This window comes from Enoplosus armatus, chromosome 20 (assembly GCF_043641665.1).
Source record: "Enoplosus armatus isolate fEnoArm2 chromosome 20, fEnoArm2.hap1, whole genome shotgun sequence".
Taxonomy (NCBI): Eukaryota; Metazoa; Chordata; class Actinopteri; order Centrarchiformes; family Enoplosidae; genus Enoplosus; species Enoplosus armatus.
The window spans coordinates 5,740,653-5,767,346 of record NC_092199.1 but is presented as its reverse complement, the minus strand read 5'-3'; the positions used below and the strand labels follow the sequence as shown (position 1 = coordinate 5,767,346).

The window sequence follows — 26,694 nt, the reverse complement described above, 5'->3', positions numbered from 1 at the left end:
TTATTTAAGGAAAGGATCTGAATACTTATTCCAAAGCTGGAAATGTAGCTAGAAGAATATAGTATAAAGTATAAAGTTGAGCAAAATCAAAACACAAGTAAAATTCTTCTGCCCTCACTATGTGTGGAGATGCACAGCTATATAGTGAGCTCAACACACCTCCAATAAAAGGTTGAAGACAGAAAATGGCCTTTAAGGTTTACTGTCAAATTAGTTACACTGAGCTTCTTGTGTCACTACTAAAAGATCAAGTTCTCAAAGGGAGTACAACACAGTCATTAATTAAGTAAAACTGTAGAAGAGTAAAGGTAAAAAGAGTAAAATACACAACAGTTATCTGAACTGTAATTCAACAGTTTAGAATGTTTCATTAGCAACACATTAGCAGACAGCTAGTATAACTAATGCTAGCTAGCTTGGTGAGCAGTAACCTGATCATAAGAACAATCTAAATTCTACTAAATCAGGAAAGTAATAAAAGGGATACCTACAGATAATGCTTCTACAAGGGGAGCAGATAAAAGATGCCTGTCAATACTCGTTTGGTCACAGATCTGACAAAATGGTGTCTGTAACAAGGTCAGTTCAGCTATGGAACTCTGCCAGTAGTGGTTGCTACTAGCAATGTTCAACTGAAACCAACTGCTGGTCGACTAATTGCACTTTGTTACTCTCTATCCGTGTTTACATTTACTATGTTGTTTTGCTTATAAAATATGGTCAGCAACGCATTATCTTTAAAATAAATGCCTGGAAGGGGAGCTGATTTGTGTGCTGGAGGTTTGTTTAACTCATGATGATCATTGACGAGTGGGCTCGTAGTGGTGGTATTTCTTACCACTAAAGTAAACATCAAATATACAGAAAATGGAACAAATTCAATGGAAACTACTATTTGATTTAGTTTTTTAATATATCTTTTATCATTAACTTATTGAAACTACCATCCTATTAATATCCCTTAGACAGCAACAATATCTTGCGGTGGTGAATCTTAGCAGGCTTACAGTGTGTTTTGTCGCGGCAGCGCCGCCGTGTGGTCACCCGGACACTGTGCGCTGCGGTTACCAAGGGAGGAACCAAACTCCGAGGCGCAGGTGTGGTGAGGAGGTGAACTGATGGTCAAACCCACAGAGCGAGACTGGCCTACACCGGAAACTACGCGCTCCAATCTTCAGAATAAAAGCACAGAATTCACCTTTGTTAAAGAAACAAGCACTGAACTACCACAATCTAAATATAGGGGTCATTGAGTTATGTGTTGTGTTGAGTTAAACTACATATGTTAATGAAAGATTGTAGGGAGGAAGGAAATGTATCAGAAATGGATAGATAGAAAAATCAGGTTCTTTCAAAGCTTTGTGTTTGTGGAAACAAATAAAGACTAGCTTTTAAATATATCTTGTTTTTGTGCTATTTGGTTTTTATGAGACAGTTTTGCATGACTATTTGACTGCTTTGACCTTATTTTTAAAGAAGCCATATTGATAGTTTTCATGTAATTTTCATGTCAGTGGTTATCTTGTTTTTGCATGTCGCTTGACCTCACAGTCAGTGGTGTGGTGGTGCCTTTGTAGGATACTGTGGCCTCTGCACCTCCCCCTGAATTATGAGTAGCCTACTTTTACTTTTAATACTTACAGCACATTTTGCTGACGCGACCTTTACTTGTAATGGAGCATGTTTCTATTGCAGCGTTGCAACTTTCAGGATCTGAATACGTCCTTCATCACTTATCAACTCACCGCATTGTCTTCTTCTAGAGATGCTTCTTCTACTATCATAACTGTCGTTGGTGTAATCGTTATCAGACAGTTTTTCCTGTTGAAATAACTTTAAAAGTCCCTTTCCGTCCCACGACATTGACCAAAAAAGTCAGGTTTCTGCTGCGGGTAATAACTGAATATTAATCAGAGCATCACAAACTATAAACAGTCTATGAGGCGACAACAGCTTGTAGTCCGGTATTGTGATAATGTACTAAATGCAGCGATAAAAAAAGCGAGAACAACTTCTCCATTTCCAAACAGTGCAGTGATGTCACGTCTCTCCAGGCGACCGAGCACATCCGCAAGGTCAAAGGTGAACGAAGGTGAACTCTGACCTGCGAGTTTATTGCAGGTGGATTTATTATTCGTGGGACGGAAAGGTTACAGTAATTTAAATCAAAGACTGTAACATGACTGCCTGCAGGTATGCTTCGCAAGATGCGCACTGATACCTGTGACACTTGACAGGTGTGTAGGCCATATACCTGCATATACGGCACCACAACACCTCAGCTTACAGGGGAAACATATAGAAATAGATATTATTACCAACATTATGTTATTATGCTGAGAAACCTTTTAAATTCTATTTTCAGTAGTGATTTCATTTGAATTGCTTGTTGGGTTACATGAATAAAAATAATTAATTAATTATTTTAGTTGTACATGGGGCGTATTGAACCTTTTTAATGGTACAGCATGTGACTAGAATGTATGGTTCAAAGGTAGGCTACTGACTATCACTGTCAATAAAGTAGAAATGCCAAAAACTAAAAAATCTTCAAAAAGATGAAGGCCTGCAATCACATTGACATTCACCACATTTGTTTTGCATTAGATCCAACGTTTTACAACATTTATTGACAAGTAAATGGATCTGTACGAGCTGTCATTTCCTTCCTCTCCAAGAGAAGGTTGCTGCAATATGGTCACCAAGGCTTTTATTTTGAATTTCCAGACCGGAAACATGTTTTCAACTCATCAACGTTTCGTCAGCATTGAGCTGTCTCTCTGTGCCATGGTCTGACTGTCTGTCTGTCTGACTGTCTGTCTGTCCGGAGATGAGCGCGCACCGGTGCCGGCTGCAGGCGTGCAGACAGCGGCAGGAAGGACGCGGACTGAGCCGTTTATCACCGTTTGCTGAACTCTGTCTGTGTCATGTCTAAAAACCGGATCAATCCTCAGACTGTGTGACTGATTGTAACCGTGAGGATGTTGACAGACATGATTGTGGAGGAAGAATTTGAGATCAAGGAGGAGGAACCGTGGTACGACAAGCGAGACCTTGAACATGGTACAATTTCCTCTCAGTCTTTGTCTCTGAAGCCTTAAAGATAAAGAACCATATTGATTTTTTATTTAACAGTGAAATAACAGAAACGGGGACATTACAGCTGTGATACAGGGAGAGGACATTTCACATCGCATTGCAAACTCACTCTTAAGCCCTGCAGGTGTACAGTGTGTTCAATTTGTAGGAAATTCTGCGGGATTTTCTGAGCCAGGTAATATTTATTATTTTTAGTCAGGATGTTTTATTTAGTCTATGAGCGGTTTTTAGTGGAAAGCAAGGCTGCAGGAGAAGACAGGAGTCAGCAGGACATTCACATATGCGGCAAAGTGAAAAAAACAGAAGAGGTCTGACATGAAGAAGTGACTCTGACTTCCTTTCATCCCTTTAGTCTTTATTGCATGTCTTTATTAGTCTTTATTACCCCCTCCTAATGTTTCATATTTTCATCTCAGTTGTGTCCTTTTTACTATTTATTTGGTATTTTTTTGAATGTTAGATGAAAGAAGGCCAAATGATAATCAGAATCAGAAATACTTGATTGATCCCTGGGAGGGGGGCAGTACTGGTGCTCCCATTCAAGAGTAGAAAGTAGCATACATTTATAAATAAGAGTGTGTACAAAAATAAGATATAGTCCCTACTTATTAAAAGACCTTAAATATTCAGTTTGTTAAGGTGGATAAAAACCCTGTGGCTCCAATTTTAAAAAGTGGGTTACTGGATTTCTGCCAACAACCACAAACCCTCACAAAGCTGCTGGTAAGGTCCCCATGTGTCCATCAGTGAGACTGAACTATGAGCGCTGAAGCGGTTGTGGTTCCTCTTCCTGTCTCTCCTGCAGACCTGCAGCTGGCAGCCGAGCTCGGGAAGACTCTTCTGGAGCGAAACAGGGAGCTGGAGCAAGGGCTGCAGCAGATGTACTCCACCAACCAGGAACAGCTCCAGGAGATCGAGGTAAAACTGTCTCACCTGTCTGACTCTGCATCTTTATCTAAAACTCACTATTGCCCTGAACGGAGCCTCCGTGAGATCAGGATATACTCTAAAATAAGAAGGTTGCTTTGGGAAAAGTGGTCAAACTGTTCCTGCTGTGTTCATGAAGCTCTGATTTCCTCTTAAATGCAGCATTAAATTGTATCATCACATGTTTTTATTGCATTGCATGCTTCTCTGGAAACTTACTAGCTGCCCGACCTCTTTGGTGGAGGTTGTTATGGTTGCATGCAGCTTGTGAGGACGACCTGCAGACATAAAAATAACTATTGAGCTGTTTTTATTTACAGATAATGCAATAAAAGACAGAGGTCTTTGTAGTGAAGATAGAAATAAAACATTATTCATTGACTTTAAAGGCTAATTGTTGACAGTGGGAATAGTAGCATAACAATATGTATCAAGGGAACTATAAACTGTATGTGGCTTTTTTGGGGTACACTAACATACTTATGGAAAGCATGAAAACAACTTAATCATAATTTACTATTTGCTAGATAATATAAATGTATATAAATGAAAGAAAATAACTAATTATATTACTTGTATATACTTTTGTTGTTGTGCCCCCCCCCCCCTCCTCATTAGTTCAAGGTTTTATTTCAAACTAGAATGACAGAAATTCAATATTTAGCTTTAGGTTTTGCAGATTTCAGGCCTAGCTTTAATTACCTTGAGTAAGGAAGACACTAAATCCTTCCCTACAAGTCACTGTTGACACACAGCATTAATCTCTTAAGACCTGTACTGGATACTAGTGACGTCACAGGTCTGAGTCCAGCTCATGACCTGTGTCGCAATTAATGACCCGCTTTACTGTCACTATTTACTGGAGCGAAAGGCCTCTTAATGAAGCACAAACTTTAAAAATAGAACTAACCTGTTAAACTTTGACATAATGTACACACTTGTTATTCATTGACTTTTGACTGTTTATGTCTGTTGTCACTGTGAAGTTGATGTTCAGTGTTTCTGTGTGTTGATTTTTCCGGCAGGCAGATTACATGACGAAAGGTTCAAAGTGTCTCGGCTGCGACTGCTGATAAGATAACTTGTTCTTAAAGAAATTGTTACCAAAAGGAGCCACTGATGGAGCTTTTAGTTAGTGGGAAACAAACAACATTAGATTGTCTCTTTACAAGAGGTTGCACTTTTATTTCTTGGCTGTTATTCTGGAGGAAATACGTATAATTAGCAGCTAAAACATCTAATTAATAATAATTACAAGGGGTGTTCCCTTTTGAGCACCATTTAATCATTAAAAACTATTGACTCTGCTGGTGTTTGACCTACTTATTATTGATTTGTTTGAATTGTCCACATATTTCTTGATTTGTAGTAAACACATTACATTTAACTATTCAGATTAATCAGAAAAAGGTCTCAGGTTAAGTCTCGGTCTTACAACTTTTAAAAGAACACTAAAAAACTCAACTTTCTAGAAGCGTTTACCATGTTTTACCTCACCCACAGTATTAATTGTCATTTATTTACTTCAATTTTATTCATTTTTAAATCCCTTCATTATGTGTATTTCTCATCTTTTATGAAGCACGTTTTGTTGCATCTTCTTGTATGAAATGTGCTGTATAAATAAAGTTGTATTGTATTTATTATAGTGTGATGTATAATGTCAATCTAACTAATATAATAATAATAGACAGCATGTCTAGGATGTTATAGCCATCACAGCTGTTGACGTACAGCAGACCCTCGTCTCTCTCTGGTCTAAACACTTCTCCGTCTCTCCTCTAGTACCTGACGAAGCAGGTGGACCTCCTCCGGCAGGTCAACGACCAGCATGCTAAAGTGTACGAGCAGCTGGACTTGTCGGCCCGAGAGCTGGAGCAGAGCAACCACAAACTGGTTCTGGACAACCGGACGGCCCAGCAGAAGATCCAGGGGTAAGACTGGAGATGTGGATTATCTGTCTTTTGGACTAAAGTATCCCTCATTAGCAGCCTCATTAACAGGGCTGTGTGGTCTCCGTGCAGGCTGACAGAAACGGTGGAGCTGCTGCAGACGCAGGTGGAGGAGCTGCAACATCAGGTGGAGGAGATTAAGTTGAGTCCTTCTCGGCCTCAGAAGTGGTCGCAGCGCAGCACGCAGAGTGTGTCCTGCCTGAAAGAGCTGCAGAACACACTCAGGTGAGGATACTCCAATACTGCACATGCATCATTGGTGCTGAAACAATTAGTCGATTAATCAATTAGTGGAAAGACAGAATAAAACATTTAAGTTGCGATAATTGATTGATGATTTAAGTAATTTATCAAACAAGAATGCCAAATATTATCTGGCTTTTTCAATGTGAGGACTTGCTACTTTGTGCAAGTTGAATATCTTTTTTTTGGGCTGTTTTTGGAGAAAACAAACAATTTAAAGAAACAGTGTGACATTTCAGGAGATGTGCTTATTGTCCTTCTTGCAGAGAGTTAGATGAAAAGATTGATACCACTCTCTAAATATGAATACAGTCAGGAGATGGTTAGCTTAGCGTAGCCTAGCTTAGCTTGAAGACTGGAAACAGGTGGAAACAGCTGGCCTAGCTAAAAATATTCTGGCTACCAGCATCTCTAAAGCTCACTAATGTTTGTACAGATTCAATAAACAAGATAAAACATTAGTGAGATTTACTAACCATGAGATAAACTAACCATCTGCTGGCTGTAATTTCACATGAGAGTGGTATCAATCTTCTCGTCTAACTTTCAGCAAGAAACAAAAAGATTGATCTTAGGGATCTTGTGAGGACATTTTTCACAATTGTTTGATTCTGTATGGATTTGAATAGTTTAGGGTTTAGCTCAAGTGAGTGTGTTGCTGCATGAAATTGCATATTGCATAAAGAAGACAAATGATTTGAAACTGAAAAACGTCTTCAGTATGAGCACTACCCTTGTAGGTTTACACCCAAATAACTGGTAACTAATTAATGGCCTGACCCGCGCAGTTAACAACCTCATCAACATAACTGGTGCTGTTTAAAATATCCTGGTGATTGTGGCAGGAAGTTATTGTGTTAAGTGTCTCTTGTTGATGTATTTTGATGGGAGGAGGGCTGAGGGGAGCCTAAAAAAAATAACTTTTGCTATTAACTTATTCCTTTACCTGGTAAAAAAAAATCTTATATATATATAATATTGTCACTGATCCAGAAGCTCTTTGTAAGCTTCAAGAAGGGAAGCAGAAAATCCTCCACGGAGTCGTCCTGGCTTTAGTGCTCCCCTATGTGTGCTAATCCTACTGGCTGGCAGTTGGCCACATCCACCTCACAGCCGTCTTTACTCTGAATGTTTCATGCTGTGGTCACTTCCTGTTGGCCTGGACCGTCCTGTGGTGTGACAGGTTCATTCACTGCCTGGGTTTAGTCTTGTGTGTGTGTGTGTGTGTGTGTGTGTGTGTGTGTGTGTGTGTGTGTGTGTGTGTGTGTGTGTGTGTGAGAGAGTTTGTAATGCTGTTAGGACTGCTCCCTCAAAAACATCCAGTTCAGATGGATGTAAATCTCACTGATGGACACGATAGAGAGACACGAGACAGGTCCGAACTGAACTCAGAGTTGGTGGATGAGGTTGGAAGGAAGGAGGTCAAAGTCTGAGCTGGAGGGCGCGAACATGTCTCGATATCTCTCCGAGGCTGTGATTGATTCTTCAGCTGATTTCTAATCTGCTTTTACTGATAAAGTCTTGATTCCTCGCTTGGTGTGCTTGTCTTGGTCTGTCTGCTGTTTCTTATTCTCTTACGTCACCTGTTTTTGTGCTGTATACACAAATATCCAAGACAAATAGATACAGTGGAGTACAGGGTATGTATAGGCAAGGAAAAAAATGAAATAAACTTCAATTTATATTTAATTCATTTAAGTCTCCTTAACCCTCTGTCGATTGAAACGTCACATTATGGAGTTTGAACTTGGCTCGTGGCCTTTGGTACATGTGTTCGTCTCTGTCCGCTGTTCATTTGCTGTCACCTTTCACTTTGTTTTGCTTTATTATCAAGTGATAGATAAAAGGCTAAAGTCAGAGAACAATCTCCACCCAAGGTCCACTTACTCGCCTGCTCTGGACATTTTGACCATATCACATGGTCTTTATCAGCAAATTAAGTTTCCTTTGTTATTGTGGAACTGTAGGTGTTCAAACTTTCCATTATACTGAGCATGTTTCTTGTCCTTGTTGGCCTAAAAGTTTAGCTTTAGCCACGCTGTTCATTAATTTACAACTTTAGTTCAACATTTTAGGAAATACACTTATTCGGCAGGACGTCACAGTGCATGGCCAATAATAGTCCTGCACAAAACCCCTGTAAATCAGCATTTTTACACTTTAGGTTTGTAAGGATTGAAGAAATGAGCAAATGAGGTATAAAGTGTTAATTAGTGAGTTTTAGAACAGGAAGGTGGATTTTTTTTTTACCTGACAAAGTCGGGCTAGCTGTGTCCCCCTGCTTTCAGTCATTATGCTAAGCATCATGTTTACGGTACAGACATGAGATGTGTATCGACCTTCTCATCAAACTCTCTGCAAGAAAGAGAGTTAAAAAATAGAAAATCAAAGACTACAAAAAAGTATGTATGTATGAAGGACAGTTAAAACTGTCTGTGTCTCTGTGCAGGTACGACTACGACCCCGACGAACCCTCAGACAGCCTCGAGTCCTCCGATGTGTCGTGGCACGAGGAGGAGCAGGCGTCTCTACGACAATCCCTCCGCACCCTCCAGACACAGTTTGCCGGTGAGCGCGCTCGGAGGGAGGAGTCGGAGCGAGAGGCCGAGCTGCTCGCTGGTGAAAATGCAGCGCTGGAGCAGCAGCTGGCAGGGATGGAGAGGTGTCAGGTATGTGACAGTGAGCAACGTGGGATTTTGTCCAAAACAGGAAATGAACAGAGACAATGACATAAAAATATACATTAATACTGGTTAATTCTGGTTTATTACAACTTATTTTCATTGTAGTGATGTTGCTGCATTTTCAGATCTCAGCAGTTACTCTGAATACTTATCATAACGATAGAATTGTTGACCAAAACTACAAAAATAAAACCCACCAAGTTGTAATAAACCTCAGTCATCTTTTAACTTCACATGTTCCTCTAAAGAGTAAGAAAAGTCTTGGGTTCATGAAAACCTTTAAAATCACATTGATGAACTCAAAAATGATGTGACATGTTCGTGTGTAAGGCTTTGATCTAAAAATTCAACACATCATTTCATAAAAACATAAAAACAGCTCTTCTGTCAACTTCTTTTCCTCTGTAATGAAGTAAATCAGCAGCGGCAGCAGGATACTTTTACATCACATGAAGCATCACTGACTCCTTCTTGGCCTCTCTGAAACGACATGTCAAACTCAGAGTTCAGTTTGTTTCTCTTTTCTACATAATTTTTCTGTCTGCTTCAGGCCAGAGTGGCTGAGTTGGAGCGGGAGGCCGAGGAGCTTCGTCAACTTTGGAAATCAGAGTCCTCCACAAGATCCTCCAGACAGGACGTCATCCACAGCCTGCTGCCCAACTCGATGTTCCTCAACACGGAGGACGAGAATGAAGGGGAGGCAGCTGCAGCTAAAAGCCCCTGGGTCCTGAAGCACTGGGACAGCGAGCGGCTGATGAAGGTGATGCAGATGCCCGACTCCCCTGACAGGATCTACGACCACGAGTGCTCCTGCGTGCGGCGGGCCGAGGTGGTGAAGTATCGTGGGATCTCGCTGCTCAACGAGGTCGACGCCCAGTACAGTGCCTTGCAGGTGAAGTACGACGAGCTGCTGCAGCGCTGCCACCCGGGGCTGCAGGAAGAGCAGGACGGGCAGAGCCACAAGTTGGTCCAGACTGCGTCCCTCGCTGCCGCTTGTCCAGCTCTGACAGACATGGAGGACTTTGAGGACGACTTTCACCAGCCAGAGTACAAGGAACTTTTTAGGGAAATTTTCTCCCGCATTCAGAAAACCAAAGAGGACCTGATTGAAAACAGAGAGAGACCCTCAGCTTGTGAAGTGCTGCCTGTTTTGCATTAGTTGCTTCCAAAAAAAGAAAAAAGAAAAAGACCTGCTGCAAGAATCAATTGTTGTCTTCCAGTTACAGAGCGACTCTTTGGAAAGACTTACAGCAGCACATGAAGCTAACTAAATCTACAGTTTAATGTATGTTATTTGCCCAGAAATGGTGATCGCCATGCAAAAGGGGTTAAAAGAAAAGAGTGATGCAGGAACAAGAAGACCAAACACCACCAGCTCATGTCTCAGATGTGGCTCACTTTGCACGGAAACACCAGTGCCTAACTCTGCCGTCTCTACTGTACGATCACTCTACCTCACTTTGCACAAGCCTGCTCACAAACAAACTCCTGAGGAATCATTTCTGGGTCTTCTTTTCATAAGCTGGATGAGTTATACTTTATTTTATGGGTCCCGTGGTTTCCTAAAATTTCCTAGGAAGGAATTGACACGTTAATAAAAAGGCTGAGAGATGTAATTTGGTACTAATTGAAGAGAAATGGAGACTCAATTGATACACTTCCAATTAAACTATTTCAATTAATTGCTGGCGTAACCTAAAAGTGTTTTAGTCAGTGCACAGGAGGTCAGCTGAATATGCAAAATGGGAAATTTGTCTACATTTTTTTACAATTATGTAACAGTTTAATGTATATGGAAATTCAAGAGTCTAAGTACATTTCTTTGAAATTACTCTGGAAAACTGCAACTAATAATCTTTTCCATTACTGATAAATCTATCAGTTTTTTAAATGAGTCGTTAAGTCTTTAAAATGTCAGAAAAAAAGCCGATCACAAGTTCCCAGAGACCAGCGACGTCTTCAAATGTTTTTGTCCAGTCCAAAACCCAAACGTATATTAAATTTACTGCCATAGACGACAGAAAACCAGCTAGAACCAGTGATATTTAAAAAAATGTCTTGATTAATCTGTCATCCAAATTGTGGCTGATTTATCGTGTTGATCAGCTAATCAACTAATTATTTCAGCTCTCATTGCTCACCTTAACCTAAAAACACCTAAAATTCAATTGTATACATTTATATGACAATTCAACATAAATGTAAACCTGCATTAACTGTCTTTTGCCACTTCTTCTTTGAAGTTGAACTTTGAACTTGTTAGCAAACAGTTGCTTTTTTACACATCCAGCAGTTACGGAGCAACATTATCGGTCATTTACAGTGGTGTTACTGTCCACCTGATGATAATATTCTAATAAGTCTAATATTCATTCTCTTTTAGCTCAGTTTTTGGTCTTCACCAACTCCTGTGTCTGACTGCCCTTTAGAGCTGTTTCCCTAAAAACAGCTGCCTGCTGCGGCCGGAAACGACACTATGAGAGCAGCGAGAGTGAATCAAAACAGTAACGCTTCAGGCAGGACAGCTAAACAATGAGCTGAAACTCACTGTAAAGCTCCTTAAAGATGAGGGAAGCTGATAACTCTTGTAGGTTCATCATTATGAGCGACCCGTTTCACACTCAAAGTCAAATCCTCTAGAAATCAACTTCAATAACTTTCCTATAACTTTCTGTTTTCCCTGTAATTAGTCCAGAACAACACATCTCTTTCCAGGAAGCTTCATAGAAAGTTATTAGGAAATGACGGATCCATAAAATAAAATGCTGTTTGTTTACTGAGCTCATATGATCTAATGTGAACTTTTTAATTTCTTTTTTTTCTTTGCAACTATACGTATAAAAACCTTTTGTTGATGATCGTTTTGCCTGCGCCTATAAAAGCGACTAATGCCAGAATGACCAACATAGTGTCTGATGTTATATTGGTGAAGGAGTTGATATTATTAGAAGTAAACGCTGGTGATTTAAGGTGCTAAAATATATTGGGACTTTTGTAATTGTAACTCTTAATTCGCTAAAACTATACTTGATTATCGTACGATAGGTTAGATGACTGTGAGTGAATGTTATATTAAAGGGACGTGTACTTGATGATGTGACGGCCTCCTGATATATTAGCCTCATGAGGTCGTGTTTGATTAGAAGCTGCCTGACGTTCGTGTGTCCTCGTTAAGCTTGAGACTGTATGTAACACACAGTCTGTAGATGTCTAAAAATCACATTGAGATGCACTTTAGAGTTGCACACGTGTTATCAATGCTCTTCTGACACTTTACATTTCTGTCACATGTAGTTATTAACAAGACCAGACCTGAATAACCTGCATTATGTATGTTCGATGTGTTTTTACCTGTTTCATGATTGGACCTCATGGTTTATGTTGTTGCTCTGAGCCATAAAACATGAAGCAAGCCGAGTCGGCAGGTTTGTGTCTTTTTTTTTTGTCGAGTCAGTCGGTTGTAAAATGTGATCAAGCCTTATTTATAGAGACGATGTCACCGTTAAACTCATAAATCACTGATACACTTTATATTATAAAACAGATTTGTTTTCATCTGATGTAATAAACCTGCTTTGATGAGGCAGCCAGACATCCTGCTGGACTTCAGACAAACTGGTCACGTCAACCTGAGCCCCATGGGAATAAAATCTAAGCAAAATTATAGCATATAAACAATTATGTGCCATGTGTCAACGTGTCAAATACAGTGGGAGTCATTTTTGAGGGTTAGGGTTTTTTTGAGATCTCGTCAGTAAGTGTGAAAAAATACATCAATGAAATAAGTAAGGACATTAGAGGGTTGTGCTGAAATAAACACCTTTCCTTTTGGATTTCAGTCAGATTTGATAAAAGCCTGATTATCATCAAGAACTAATAAATGAGAACCAGATCACATCAGAATTTAACAGATTTTAGAACAAAAAAATCCAGAGCATTGATTGTAGTAAATTAAAGTTTCTGTAGTTAATTATTCATTGTCATGCACATACATCAAGTGCAAAACTACTGTTGCTCTTTATATCCTGTCTCAAGCTCTACAGATAAAATCTAATTATAACAGTTAAAAAGAAGTTTTTATAATCATTTAAATTGTATTAGTGTCGCCTTTAAATCAACATGACACGAGAAATAAAGAATAAAACAATCTCACTTCAATCACATAAACAAAGATGTTTCTTTAGGTAACGGTAATGTTGAGAACTGCACACAGTAATCTTTGTTAAAGCTCAGCTAAACTGTATTTGTTCTTCAGGAGAAAATATATTTCGGGATTTAACATCAACAGATTGTATTTCTTTATGTATACGGAGCAGTTTGCACTGACAGTTATGATTACAGTGATGTTTTAAAAAAAAACCAAAAAAACATACAAAATAACCTCACTAACGCAGCGATTGATCAAAGTCAAATCTCACATATTGAGGTTCCCATCACACAACACATCACCACTGATGATTCAATAATGACAAAACACATCAGACAAGTTGACTTTACAATGTTTATTGAGCAAAGAGACAAACCCAGCAAATAAAAAAACACAGCGGTTGTGATTCGATGATGTACCACTAAATTTAGCGTGAAATGCAGAATACTTTATTCACATTTCTCTCTTTAAGGGTTTAATGCATTTTAAAGGATTTCAATGAGAATCAAATTATTGTTGTTCTGTATATAAATGAGTGGGAGTTTGTCCTGAATGCCTTGTGAGGCAGAGGCACTTTAGATGGAGGCTCAAGATAGCAGCACAGGACGATACACCAGTGTATCCATAGCAACAACCCCCCCACCCCCCCACCAAAGCCCGTCCATCGACACATCAGTTCCACTTGGTTTGAACGATGGATTAAATCAGACTTATGCTCAAAAATATGACAAAAAATGTTCAAAACTGCATCTTTATTGACCGTCATGAAAATCTGTTTCTCTCGTTAAAGGAAAACCATTTGAAATTCTGTACATTCAGCCAGAAACAAACCTCAACATCAACCATTTCATCCACTTCTTCTCTCTAATTTTATATTTCAGCACACACTCGACTGAAGAATACAGAAATGTGGGAAAAGCCACAACCGATGTAGCAGGTTCCAGGTCCATGATTGCCAAAAACATTAAGTGATTTCTGTTGTACAACATGAAAATAATAATATCAGGGACTTGTTGCTTGTTTTTGCATCATTAGTTGTTTTTTTCCCTTTTTTGTTTCGGGTTTTCTGACTCATGAGTTTGGCAACGTCTCTTTAAGTGCCTTCAAACTTCTTAATTAAGCAACTGTGTGAACCGTCATTAAAGCTCACCCCCCTTTCATTCATTCCTTTGTATTCAGCTGGTATTCCTTAACCAAGTCAGATCTGGATGAAACATAAATCAGCTTCTTTCAGGGGGTTTTTGTTAACCCACAAGGCCTTAAACAATGTTTGTTGATGATACGATAAAGCAAAAATCTCTTAACAAATCAGGAGTAAAATGAAAGCACTTTGAGCCACAGTTGCTTTCAACAGTAAACACCATCCTGATCTGATCTAAAAAATAATCAAACACAAAAATCTACTGATAAACCGTATATATATATCTTTCTATTTCTTCATCTTTTCATATCCATATTTCCCCCTCAGACACTCCAGCTGTTGGTGTGAGTGTGTGAGGAGTTTCGATCCTCCTCTCGCGCTGCATCAGAGTGCTCATGTTAATGTCAGAAATGCTTCAGTTGAAACGAGAAAAGCTTCACGTTCTGAACAGAGCAGACGGCTGACATCTTTGTTCTCCAATCGCCCGCCCTCAGAGCTGGGGGCGAGCTGTGATTGGCTCTCATCTATCTGACTGCCCTCCCACTGGACACCTGGGGAGAGGATTTGATTGGCTGACGGTGATCGCAGGGGGCAGGCTCTCAGTGTCAGGACTGTATCGTTCCCTTGAGGTACCACATCCCTGCGTGGCTGCTGCAGCACTCCTAGAACAACAGACGACAGTTTAGATCAGAAAAAAAAAACTCTTAAAATGTTCATGTCTCGTCACCCATCTCACATTGAGCAGCCGGTCAATGTCCGCCTTAGAGGCGTCTCCAAACTCCTGCGTCACTCTGACTTGTATTATGTTCCTCCTGATCCGGTAGTTCTTCGAGAACACGTCATACAGCAGCCGACGGTGCTACAGGAGGAAAAACAAACAATTTGATCAATTTAGGGGAATAGTGCGACATTTTGGGAAATACGCTTGTTTGCTTTTTCGCAGAGACGATTGATACATCTCTCCTGTGTTCGTTAAATTTGAAGCTGGAGCCAGCAGCAGGTTAGCTTAGCTTAGCTTAGCACAAGCTTTTATTTTGTTTTTGTTCGGATTAAACAAACAAGATTTAACGTGTTAATTAGTGCTGAAAGGCCTTAGGACAGATCCAGGCGAGCTGTTTCCCCGTTTCCAGTCTTTGTGCTAAGCTAAGCTAAGCCTCTGCTGTCTGTAGCTCTATACTTGGCGTACAGATATAAAAGTGTTATTTATCTTCTCATCCAAACTCTCGGCAAGAGTTCATTTCCAAAAATGTCGTATTTACCTTTAAAGAAACAAGCAACACAGAGGAAAGACCATGTTCTGTCTAAAGTCTTCTTCACGTTGGGGAATTCAACAAAGGAAGTCTAGTGCCAACATTTGTAGCTAAAATACCACAAAGCATCAACCGTCATTTCCTCCAATTTTACATTTTTAAAAAGAAGAGGAAGAAACAAGGGCACAAAAACACATTTGGCGTGCAGCTTTGCCACTTTAACTTCAGTTGTCGCCTTCTTTTCTCATCGGTGTTGCTTAGCAGTAATGTTGCAACTGGCCACTGAAACAAGCTGCGTGTGGTTTCTGACATTCATGTGAAATTCACTTATCGCTGAGGGCTTTGACTCGTGGTTTGTGGCACGTTTCTGCTAAATGTCTGCATGTTGAGACACAAAGGATGTTGTGAAACGACTATAAACCTGTTCAAAAAAGTGTCTTTGAGTGTTTACCTTGTCGAATTCCTCTCCAGTCTCCCACAAACCAAACACCTTCTGTTCATCAGAGGCTGCTGTGCTCTGAGCAGGGAACTAAAGTTAGAGGGAAACAGCAATGTTAGAAAAGCATTTGACCAGGAGGGTACCACTTTAAATCCCTGAACCCGCTCCTCGTCTGAGCAGGGAAGTAAACTAAACCTGCTCTTTACTCTTTCAACATGCACCATCGAGCAAAACACACTAAGGTGAAGACTCTCAGAGACTGTGTTTGAACTAGCATAAGTGTGTTTATAACAAGCATAATAAAGCATGTATGTTCATCAAAATCTTGATTCAAGAGTGCAAGTGCCATTTTATGCTATAATTAACACTTTACTACAATGTCAAATTGCTTTTCTTTCTCTCAGACATGTGTCTGTTAGTTTGATCTCTTGCCCAAAAGTTAAAAACTAGAGGAGGCCGAGCTCTGCTGTGATCAGAAGGACCAACAACACTGAGCACTGCAAACCAGGATTACCCTCCAGACACAATCCACTGACTCAAAGCTGATCTGTGAACTGCCAGACATCTACACAATAATGGTCACAGTGAGGTAGAGGGCGAGTCACCTGATTCCAGATCTGCCTGCATTTGCAAACAACAAACCGGCTTAGTCCCTCGTTGAGCAGTAATGAGCTTTACTTTGGAGGCTAATAATCTGTTGCATAACGAAGATGGCGTCTGGCCAGTCCCTCCTCCCCCTACGGCGTTTAAAATCCTCTAACGTCAAGGATACAGATGGGATAAGACCTAAGCCAGGACAGGGCAGGTCCTGGCAGGAGACAAGAGCATGTGGCACAGACCATGCCACTCCCTGCAAACACCACACCAAGTAAAAACATGGCTAAAAAAGCAACGCTAATAGATTACATCTATTTATATTAAGCCTACAAACAGCAACCTTAGTCCAGTCTGAGGAAACACACTACAAACACATGGAGGTATCAGGTGGCTGCTGGAACTTGAGTGGAACCTGAGAACCAGGTTTGCATTGCTTCAGTGCTCCAACTTCGCAAGCAACAAAGAGCTTTCAAGCAAAACGACCGTTAATGTCGTTATTCTGCTTGAGAAAACTGATATCTGTATTCAGGCCAGGAGGAAACCCCATTATTCTGCACCCACAGGCAGTTTTAACTAGACAGGAACCAGAGGAGCTGCAGCTCTTTAAACCAGGACAAAAGTTAAGAGTAATCTCTGTGCTTCAAAACAGACGACCACTCAGCTCTGCTTGCTGCTGAGGTGTGAGCAGAAATCTAATTAATCAAATGTAACGATTACATGTTCAACAGTTCAACACAGCAAAAGTCATCAAATGATCCTGCAAGTGTGTGTTCAAATCAGTAACTGTACTTTTCTTCCAATCATCTAATTGATTAATAACTATGAGCTCTATCACTAACTACACTGTTTAAGGAGCTAGTGTGGAGATGGAAACAAGATGTTGATCCTGTCTCAAAGCAATATTTACTGTTGTACTTTACCGTTTAGTGTTTTGATGCCTGACAATCATTCAAATTTCAGCAAAACCTTTTGCAACACACCCACAGTAGGGTCTGTACACGGCCTGACGGTAACGGAGTATGCATTTCACTGGATTGGATCACTGGGCTCGAGTCATAGGAATGTGATAAGGCAACACAAATGATAAAGATGAAGATTGAGAGAAGGACGGAAAATTGGAGCATCCAGTGTGAATGAAAATGTAAATCCTGAGTTTTGACAGCAGAAGATGATATCTGGCCTGAATACTCACAGGCACCATTATCTGTTTGCACTGGCAGTGCAGTATGGCGTCCTGTAGCATGTGGTCCGAAATGGAGTGGAAGACGTTCCGTCCCACCGGCATGGAGGCCAGGTGGAGGTTTAACAGCCTCTTAAACTCGTTCAGCGTCAGTACAAAATGCTTCCTGAAAGTCTTCATCACAAAGTCCTGCAGCTCCTGGGACGACGAGTTGGCGGGACTCCCTCCGTTACTGTTAGTGTGATCGAACCCTGGGGAGGTGGCTCCGGGGTAACCATTGACAGAACCGTTGAGAATGGCGGCGGAGGAGGAAGAGGCCGTGTCCATAGGTTCGTCTTCCGGTTCCTGTTTGACGTGGACGCTGCTTCCCGCCCGTTTGGCGTCCAGGTCCTTCTGTAGGGACGACTGGTTTTCTTGGGCACGCTCTTGAGCCATCTGCAGACGCTTCTCCCCGCTGAAGTGGACAAGCTCTGGAAAACCACACACACACACACATCAGCTCAAGTACGATGGTTTCTGCTGAATATTTATTTGCAGTGTATTAACAGGTGGTTGTTACAAACACATCTCAGTACACACCAGGCTGAGGGGAATTCTTTGGCATGAAGTCTTCTTTGGAGAAGTTAAAGACCTTTTCCAACCTTAATGGAAAGATGAGCAAATTAAAACACTGCCCTCCAAGAGCAACTTTTAACAGCATCTCCATGATCGAGAATACCCAGGAGAGATTCTTCAGTTAAATAAAACATTCCTCCTGCTTCTCTGAGTGTAACCTACTTGCTCTGGATGCCAAGCCACAGCATGTGTTGCCTGTGGGCAATATCTGGGTGTTTCTTAATGAAGTCTACATCTGTAGGCAACAGGAACTCCCAGCCCCGGTTGACTCGAGGAGCTGCCACATGCTCCAGGAACTCCTTCACATCCTCTGGAGGAAGCTGACAAGAGGCAGGCGGAAGAACTTGTTAGTGCTGTTTACCTGAATGAACAAATCAACTGTAGCCTCAAGGTGACACATGTAAGCTAGAGCAAGCGTTCAAAGACACTTCTGCTCCGGTGAAGCTGCTCAGCTGCTCAACAACCACGAAAGACTGTGGTGGCACTGAGCATGTCACAGGCGAGGGAGCAGTTGCTGTAGTTGTTGCTTCTGTTGTGAATGTGGTCTTGCAATCACAACAATTAATGCAAATTCATCTCATCCCCACGTTATTTTAAGAGGCTTGCTATCGTGCTCAGTACCTGCACTATTTCTGCAATAAACTGTCAAATCAGAAGAATACACTTGCAATATAAGCAGCCAATTCAGTCTACAAACAAGGAGAAAAGTATAAAAGGAGAAAGTATATCGCACTTCCAAAAACAACTTAGATTTAGAATTATTGTACCAGAGGGAGATTTGTTTTCACAGCCATCACTTCCTTGCAAATACACTGAACACCCAAGAGACTAATTTACCATGAAAGCAGCCTCTGGGGCAGCGTATATTTTGAGGCTGAGTGCCTCAAACAATTTAGAGTTTTTCACCTCTAACTTGCACTTTTCAAACATTTCGAAGATGGTGAAGTTACACAAAATGTTTGCAAACGAAACCACGTTTTTCAATTACTTTGGCACAAAAGACACACAGTTCAGGAAATACAATCCGTTCGGACATCTTCAGTTGTCACTACCAAGCAGGAACAATCAGTCATTTTGGGATTGTGGTGTCGTGATCCTTACTTTGATGATGGATGTAATCTCCTTTCTCATCACCGAGCGCTCCAGAGTGAACCTCCACATCTACAAAAAGGAACAACTGAGTCACGACCACTTTGACCATGTTGACCATACAAAACACACGGTTACTGGTTTAATTCTGGGTAATTCAATAAAGGGGGGAAAAAACAGCAGCTCACCACAAAGTCCCTGCCTCGACACAGCACTTCAGCAGGAACACCGCTGTGAGGACTGCAGGTGTTTTTAGGATACAGAACATCACTGGGAACAAAAAAAACATACAGACACATCACTGAGCTGCCAGGACAGTGAGTTTAATGTGGAAAATATTAAATCATAAAGAACCCATAGATTCATTACAGGCTGCAGAGCTCTCTTGTGGGTGGTGTTGGATGTAATCTTCATTTTAAAACACGTTTAATTTGTAAATCTTTCGGTGACATTTTAAATGAATCTGCATCGAGGCTGTTTGGTCTCACCTCTTGACAACCCAGTTCCCCTGAACCAGCAGCGCCACCTGCTGGATGCAGCGCAGCGCTGAGGTCGAGTCCGTGCCAGAGGCGAGCAGGCCCATCAGGTTTGCAAACGGCATCACCTTGACTAAAGATGAGAGGAGACATGGGGAAGGAAACATGAAACGTGTGTAAGAGGAAGGAAATCCAAACTGAATGTGATGCAGTTCATGTTCATGAGAAACGTACTGAGCAATGGCTGGAAAACAAAAGGTTGTTAAAAACTGACAGAGAGCCAATCAGTGACGATTACCACAAGTGTGCAAACTGAAAACCAGCCTTTCAAACACTGTGCACCTCTTTTCATTATAAAAAACTTGACATTTTTCAGATTTTTAACATAAATGCTTCTATTTTCTACTTATGATTCTTGACTTTTGCCGTATGTGTTTCCTTGTTTTACTATGTTTATTGTTATGCACCAAAATACATCAAGGCAAATTCCTTGTATGTGAAAACCTACTTGGCAGTAAACCTGATATAAACCGTTTTACATGTCTGGTGTCCATAGTAACACCTTGTTGCCCCCGTATGGCACAAAGAAAAACTGCATGGGAAATGTGGACTGACTTGGATGCTGTATACGTTGTCAGATGTCCCGGCCCTACAATCTGACAACATATATGATCAGTTTTGTTTAAATGTGTTGGCCTACCATTCTTCATCAGGGTCTTGACTTGGTCTCCCAGTGGCAGAGTGCGGAGTTGAGCCATGGAGAGCACATTACTGGGACCAACAGGCTTCACACTGTCATACAGAAAAACAGTCGGAGAGGACAACGTTAATGATGCATCTCTGTTGACGGTCATCCTGTTTAAATCTCTGAACTTTTTTAGTTAGAAGTGTGAGGAATACTTACACTTTTTCCTCTGCGAGAGGGGGCATCAGCATGGCCAGGTACTCCCTACAAAAATAAAAGTAGTAAGTCAGGGAGAGAAGTGAGCATGTAAGGAGGGAAACATCAGACATTACATTACAAGAACAAGAAGAATTGAACCAATAGGCCATAGTTCTGGTCGGTTTTTTACTTTTAATGTGATTTTGATTTTGAATTTTCCAAATATCAAATTTGTTGATACTCACTTAGGAGTTTTGACCAGTTCAGAGTTCTCCGAAGCATCCACTGACTGGCAGAACAGGTACTGCCGTTCATGCTCTGAGTGCCCATCCTGAATTAAAATAACATGACAAAGACAAAACTCATGGTACAAACACTTCATGACAGCTACAACACAATACAGTATTGGATTAACATACCCAGTACTAAAGATAGACAATCACTAGCTTAGTATAACCAACTACTCAAACAGAGGAAAGTAGAAGCTCCATCATGTTTACCCAAGAACCCAAACTAATGGTTTAAGCATGTATCCTAATGAATGTGCAGATAGTATTTAAAAAAAAAAAAAAAAAGGAGTGGGGCTCCCAAATAATGAGTACTCCCCCTACCTTTACACCGTGGTAGTGCAGGTGAACCCAGGGCTCCTCCGCCTGCTTCTTCTGGAGGAACTCATAGGACTGGATCCTCCTCTGCCGGGCCTGCTCTGACTCAGGACGAGCAAACCTCACCTGGAGGGGAGCAGAAATGTTTAGAAATGTTGGGTTTACATTGGCACATAAAGTCAGTATAATCATAAGTTTGTGTGTGTGTGTGTGTGTGTGTGTGTGCGCGCAAGTCTTCACCGTAATGGCCTTGACGTCCTCCTCAGCTTCATCCTGGGAGGAATCTCCACCTGCAGACAGAAGACTCTGGTCATATGTCATTATCACAACGTCATCATACCTGATCGCATAAGTTAACGCAACGTTTTAAGACATTTTTAAAAGTTGATAAAAGACCAGAACTTTTTTTGGAAAAAACAAATGGGGCTGCATATAATGATTATTTCCATTATTGATTCATCGTTTGGTCTATAAGAAGTTTTTAGTCTTTAGTTGTTTCTAGTCTAAGGTGAAATCTTTAAATGTGCTGTCTGAACAACAGTCAAAAATCCCAAGATCCATTTACAATTATATAAAAACAGAGAAAAGCTGAATAAAAACAATACATTAGCTACTTGTCATTATTTTATACCAAATTCTGTCATGTATTTCAAATGTGTCTATCTTAGGATATTGGATTTGTGAGAGTGAATTTAAAAAAACAGAAAAAAATAAAATGCCCATATTGTTTCTTAAAGAGAAATGTCAGCCTTCCCTAATCACTGTCATATATATATCATTTTGAAAAATAGACACACCTTCATTGGCTGCCTCTCTCTCTCTGGTTTTGGTGTCAGCCTTGTCCAGGTAAGAGAAGCTGGGTCTCATCTGGAGGATTCCCGTCAGAGGTGTGACGTGAAGCTCACCTAATAACATAAATAATAAAACAATCAGAAACCAGAATCCTACTCCTGAACAGTAATAATGCAGCGGTGGTTGACTGTGGACTCACGTTATTGTCTCATAAAGTCGATGATACTGACATATTTAATAACAGTATAATGGTGGGACGTAACTAAATGCTAAAAGAAAAGATGAGAAGACTCTGTCAAAACAAGCATAGTGCTGAAGTGGACTACAGAATAAGATCTGACCTTTGCGAAACACGGCAGCAGCGTATCTGGAGGTGTTGGTGGTGGCCTGGATGGAGGAAAACGTCTGTTTATCCATCATTTTCCTGGAGAAGAAAAGTTAGAGAAGAATGCTCAGACCAGAGACCTAACTGGATAATTATTCACCTACAAAGTCAAAACTTCACTTCACTGGACAATATTGCCAGTTAGTAGCTGTTCATCTAATGTTAAAGGAGCCTGTAAGACTACAGCCACCAGCCGGTTAACTTAGCATAGCATGAAGACTGGAAACAGGGGGAAACTATTTGTGGCTGGAACCAGCAACTTTCCTGAGTCTGCGGCTGGTTGCTCCTCAGAGCAAGAAATACTTACAATAAATGTACACTGCATAGATCAAAGAAACAAGATATAACGGGTTAATTAGTGAGCATATTTTGTTACCTACAGACAGAGCCTGGCTAGCAGTTTTCCCGTTTCCAGTCTTTATGCTAAGCTAAGCGTCTCCTGGCTCTAGCTTCATATTTGGCGTACAGACATGAGAGTGGCATTAATCTTCTCATCACAAAGCAAATAAGGGTATTTCTCAAAATGTCGAACTTTTGCTTTAACACAGGAGGTGAGTCCTAACTCACTCACACTGACTAACGGACCATAATATACAAATAGGTTCCTGGCAGTGCGAGTAGACTTACGCTGAATAGGTGTTGGTTTCGTCATATGTCGTGCCGTCCACATTCAGAGCTATCTGCTCTCCTTTGCTGCGACAGTAGTTTGGACTCATTGTGTTGATAGCCATTTCCAACTCCACCTGTATTATGGGGTGGTGCAAAAAAAACAAAAAACAATTACGAACATTTTCTAGACTGACGGACGATAAAAAAAGAAAAGAGCCTTTTTTCACCCTTTGCTGCTTGGGTTTGATCTTAGCCGCTAGGTGGTTGACGTCATCATAGGTCATATTGGATGGTCGGACAGGGTACTGTGTCAAAAAACAAACAAACAATAAAGGTGAGGAGTGTATGACTCATGACATCTCAATCACAACTACAGAGTCAAGAAAATGTATAGAAACTGCTCACAAAGGGAGTCGTACTCATCAGCATTAAGTACAACAAAGGAAAGATTACCTGGAAAAGATACAGCTTATCTGCAAGGCTTTTGGCAAGGTACACATCAATCTAAAAGAAAGAGAAACAGAAACAGATCAAAGTTATTCAGACTCTACAAACTGGTGTGAGGAAGATCTTCTCATTTGAGCAGCCTTTTCTACAAAGCCACTGCATGAATTTAATCTCTGTACTTTTTAGAGAGGTGTGTTATTATTTCTGTTGCTGTTGCTGTTTGTGTGTGCTTGCGTGTGACTGGCTGTCTTTTGCTGTGTGTAATATCGCCGCTCTATTTCTTATGCTGTAATCATGCCAGTACTAATAAATACTGAGGAACCAGAATCTGGAGAGAACAAGTCAGATCAGTACATCCTTACCTATAATCCAAACCCAACATATGAAACAGTGTCAAATGTCCTGTATACTAAGAAATAACACATATATAAGATGGATATGGGTGAGGTATTGAAATCCTTAGATTAATAAAGATCTCAACTGGTTATACAATTAAATCTTTTCTGTGACAGACTGTGCATGAACACAATGTTCAAAATGCAAAAGCCTAAATTAAACATTAAGAGACTGACTTAACATGGGACTAACATGATTTAAGGGACAAGGCTGACATTGTTCTGTATTTGAGTTATTGTCAAAGAATCCCCCTCAACGATGCTTTAGTCCGTCTCTCTATACGGTCTCATTTTCCCATCAAGTCTGGGCACTCAGCACCAAGCTCCTTCATTCTTACTGAAGATGTAAAACTTTAAAATCTGGTTACAAATGTAAAGTTTTATTTCCTCAAACAAAGCAAACAAAGCAGTAGCAAACAGGAGTTCGGCATACATTTTTAGCCGTTGATTAATACATATTTAGAGAGGTACTGAGTCTGGGTTCCAAATAAACTACAAAGCCCAAGTTCATAATGATGAAGGCACATAGTGTAGCTCATTGGTGTGTTTTAAATATTTTTTGGACAACTATGGATGTCTATGGCACGGGGAATATGATACATCAGGCTTCTTAGCAAGATAAATGAATTGTGGATTAGAGTATCTTCGGCCTATGGACATACCTCTTCTATAATGGGGTCATCATCATCCCCGCTGGCCATGTTGATGTGAACAGAGCAGTGAGGCAAGAGGAGATGAAACAGGAGAGGAGCGGCAGCAGATCTCAGAGATCCAACCTGGGAACAAAGAAACACTGAGTTACAGGAATTTATTCTGCAGCTACACACTCCCATCACTGTTACCAAGTGGCTACACCCAGATTAATAAAGAAAACATATGACAGGCAGCAATAACACCCATGTGATTCGGCATATCAAGGGTATATCAGGATTCATTAAACATTTGTCAGTGTGTTTCAGGTTGTCAGTCTTCAGCAGAGGGTCTATCTTCAGTTAATCCATTCCATAAAATGAGCCATAAAACCCCCAAAGTTAGCCTAAAGCCACATCATGATCATGCAGTCTGTCAGGTGATGCTATCACTGACACAGCCAGGTAACTCACATGATGCAAGACAATGCAATCCATATTAAATGACTGCTCTTCATGCAAACACTGTGTAACAAACGTTACATATAGCTAACATGTCAAACAACGTTTTCAGATTGTTATGATACTTAATACAGGCAATTACTCTTCAAACAGAAGTCCTGTTACCGGCTACGTTAGCTTGATTAGCAAGCTAGCAACAAACCTTTCAGCCACTTGTCACAGGCCTGCGCTACACTGCGGGTTTATTTTAATTCCGACACAAACATATACAACTGTAAAAGAAAGCAGAACAAAGAGAAACAGGCTGAACATTTCTATTTCCTTTGACAAACGTAAAAGCAACGAACCTAGCTAACATGCAGGTTGCCGGGTGGTAAGTAGCCTAGCCAGGTAACTTTAGCCTAGCATTAGCAAGCTGGCTTGGCGTGCTAACATACACATGCCAGTCAAAATAACACGCAGTCAGTCACCAGGAGCCTCGTTTTACATGTTATTTTCCTTAAACAGCATCCAGACAAGATTTGGCTCTCACCTGCACACTTCACGATACAGCTCCAGCTATCTCATCCGTGTCTGAACAGCCTAAAAATGTGGTGCGTAGAGGTGTAGGAGTAGTATCTAACTCGGGCTAACACAGCTGAAGTCTGTCTGTGGCGGTACCATGTTGACTCTACTCCACACAGGACACGTGGGGAGGAGCCTGTGCCCACAATGCACAGCGACTCCACTATACAGTTAGCTTTTCTCATTGTTTGTTTTCACTACTTGTGAATGCTGTTCGTGATCACAGTGGAGTTTCATGTAGGAAGTGTACAGTGTTATTCATCATGATGAGTATATCAGGGAACCTCGGTGTACGAAAAGATATTGGCAGCGGTGGGATTCGAACCCACGCCCCCGAAGAGACTGGAGCCTTAATCCAGCGCCTTAGACCGCTCGGCCACGCTACCTTGTTACTGCCCTCTACAGGATCATATTATAATATGCAACACTAGGATAAATTATTTTACAGTTTTTTACGATTAGTTACACGCGTTTCTCAACCCTGTTGAAAACTCTTCACACAGTCATCACAACTGGACTGACCTGCGGATAACTTTTATATATATATAAATATGGTTAATGGTAAGGTTGTATGTACAATATCTAATATATACAATAATTCAAGTTCAGGTAAGTGTATATGGTTAATTCAAAATGTTCAGTGTATGCGATATTGCACATTGTATACCCCGTAAATCAGAAAGTTGTATTGATTGTAATCCACGGAGAGACAATAATCCAGAGTAAAATTTAAATCTAAATTCAAAACCAAACGTAACACACATTTAAATCAGACATCCATCAGATACATTTGATCTAAAATAAAATGGAGATAAAAATACCAACCAGAACTGAGGAACCATGTGATTTTGCTTTTCAGTTTCTTACCACCAATATACTGTAAAAGAGTATATAGTATATTTAGTATTACATTACTGGAAGTACTTGAGTTTCATTTAATGCATTTTGGAATTATTCTGTGCAGAAATGGCCAAATAAGACATATTAAAGAAAACATATTGGGTTTTATATAGTATAGTATATTTGCATTTCTGTAAAGTAGCATCTTGTAATGGGGGGCTACCTGTTGTTACAGTCTACAAAT

General features: G+C 40.5%; 2 protein-coding genes and 1 non-coding gene across 3 annotated transcripts; 1 reads left to right on the top strand and 2 right to left on the bottom strand.

The window, feature by feature from the left end:
* The first annotated feature begins 2,981 nt into the window (after positions 1 to 2,981).
* Positions 2,982 to 10,064, top strand: LOC139303719 (cerebellar degeneration-related protein 2-like). Its single transcript, XM_070927548.1, has 6 exons — positions 2,982 to 3,063; positions 3,905 to 4,017; positions 5,812 to 5,960; positions 6,051 to 6,203; positions 8,671 to 8,890; positions 9,456 to 10,064. Exons 1-6 carry the CDS (start codon positions 2,982 to 2,984, stop codon positions 10,062 to 10,064), a joined length of 1,326 nt encoding a protein of 441 aa, XP_070783649.1.
* Positions 10,065 to 14,798: 4,734 nt separating this feature from the next.
* Positions 14,799 to 25,650, bottom strand: polr3e (polymerase (RNA) III (DNA directed) polypeptide E). The gene is made up of 21 exons (XM_070927288.1): positions 25,579 to 25,650; positions 24,618 to 24,731; positions 23,567 to 23,617; positions 23,341 to 23,418; positions 23,132 to 23,247; positions 22,461 to 22,543; positions 22,125 to 22,232; positions 21,568 to 21,617; positions 21,334 to 21,453; positions 20,968 to 21,053; positions 20,744 to 20,788; positions 20,540 to 20,631; positions 19,852 to 19,972; positions 19,552 to 19,633; positions 19,376 to 19,435; positions 18,437 to 18,594; positions 18,239 to 18,300; positions 17,672 to 18,129; positions 15,895 to 15,972; positions 14,930 to 15,052; positions 14,799 to 14,855 (listed from the first exon to the last, which is right to left on the bottom strand). The coding sequence occupies exons 2-21, from the start codon at positions 24,654 to 24,656 to the stop codon at positions 14,799 to 14,801; spliced, it is 2,067 nt and encodes a 688-aa protein (XP_070783389.1). The 5' UTR covers positions 24,657 to 24,731; positions 25,579 to 25,650.
* Positions 25,651 to 25,914: 264 nt separating this feature from the next.
* trnal-aag (transfer RNA leucine (anticodon AAG)) lies at positions 25,915 to 25,996 on the bottom strand. The gene has a single exon. It is a non-coding gene; the product is annotated as a tRNA-Leu (tRNA).
* Positions 25,997 to 26,694: the final 698 nt, after the last annotated feature.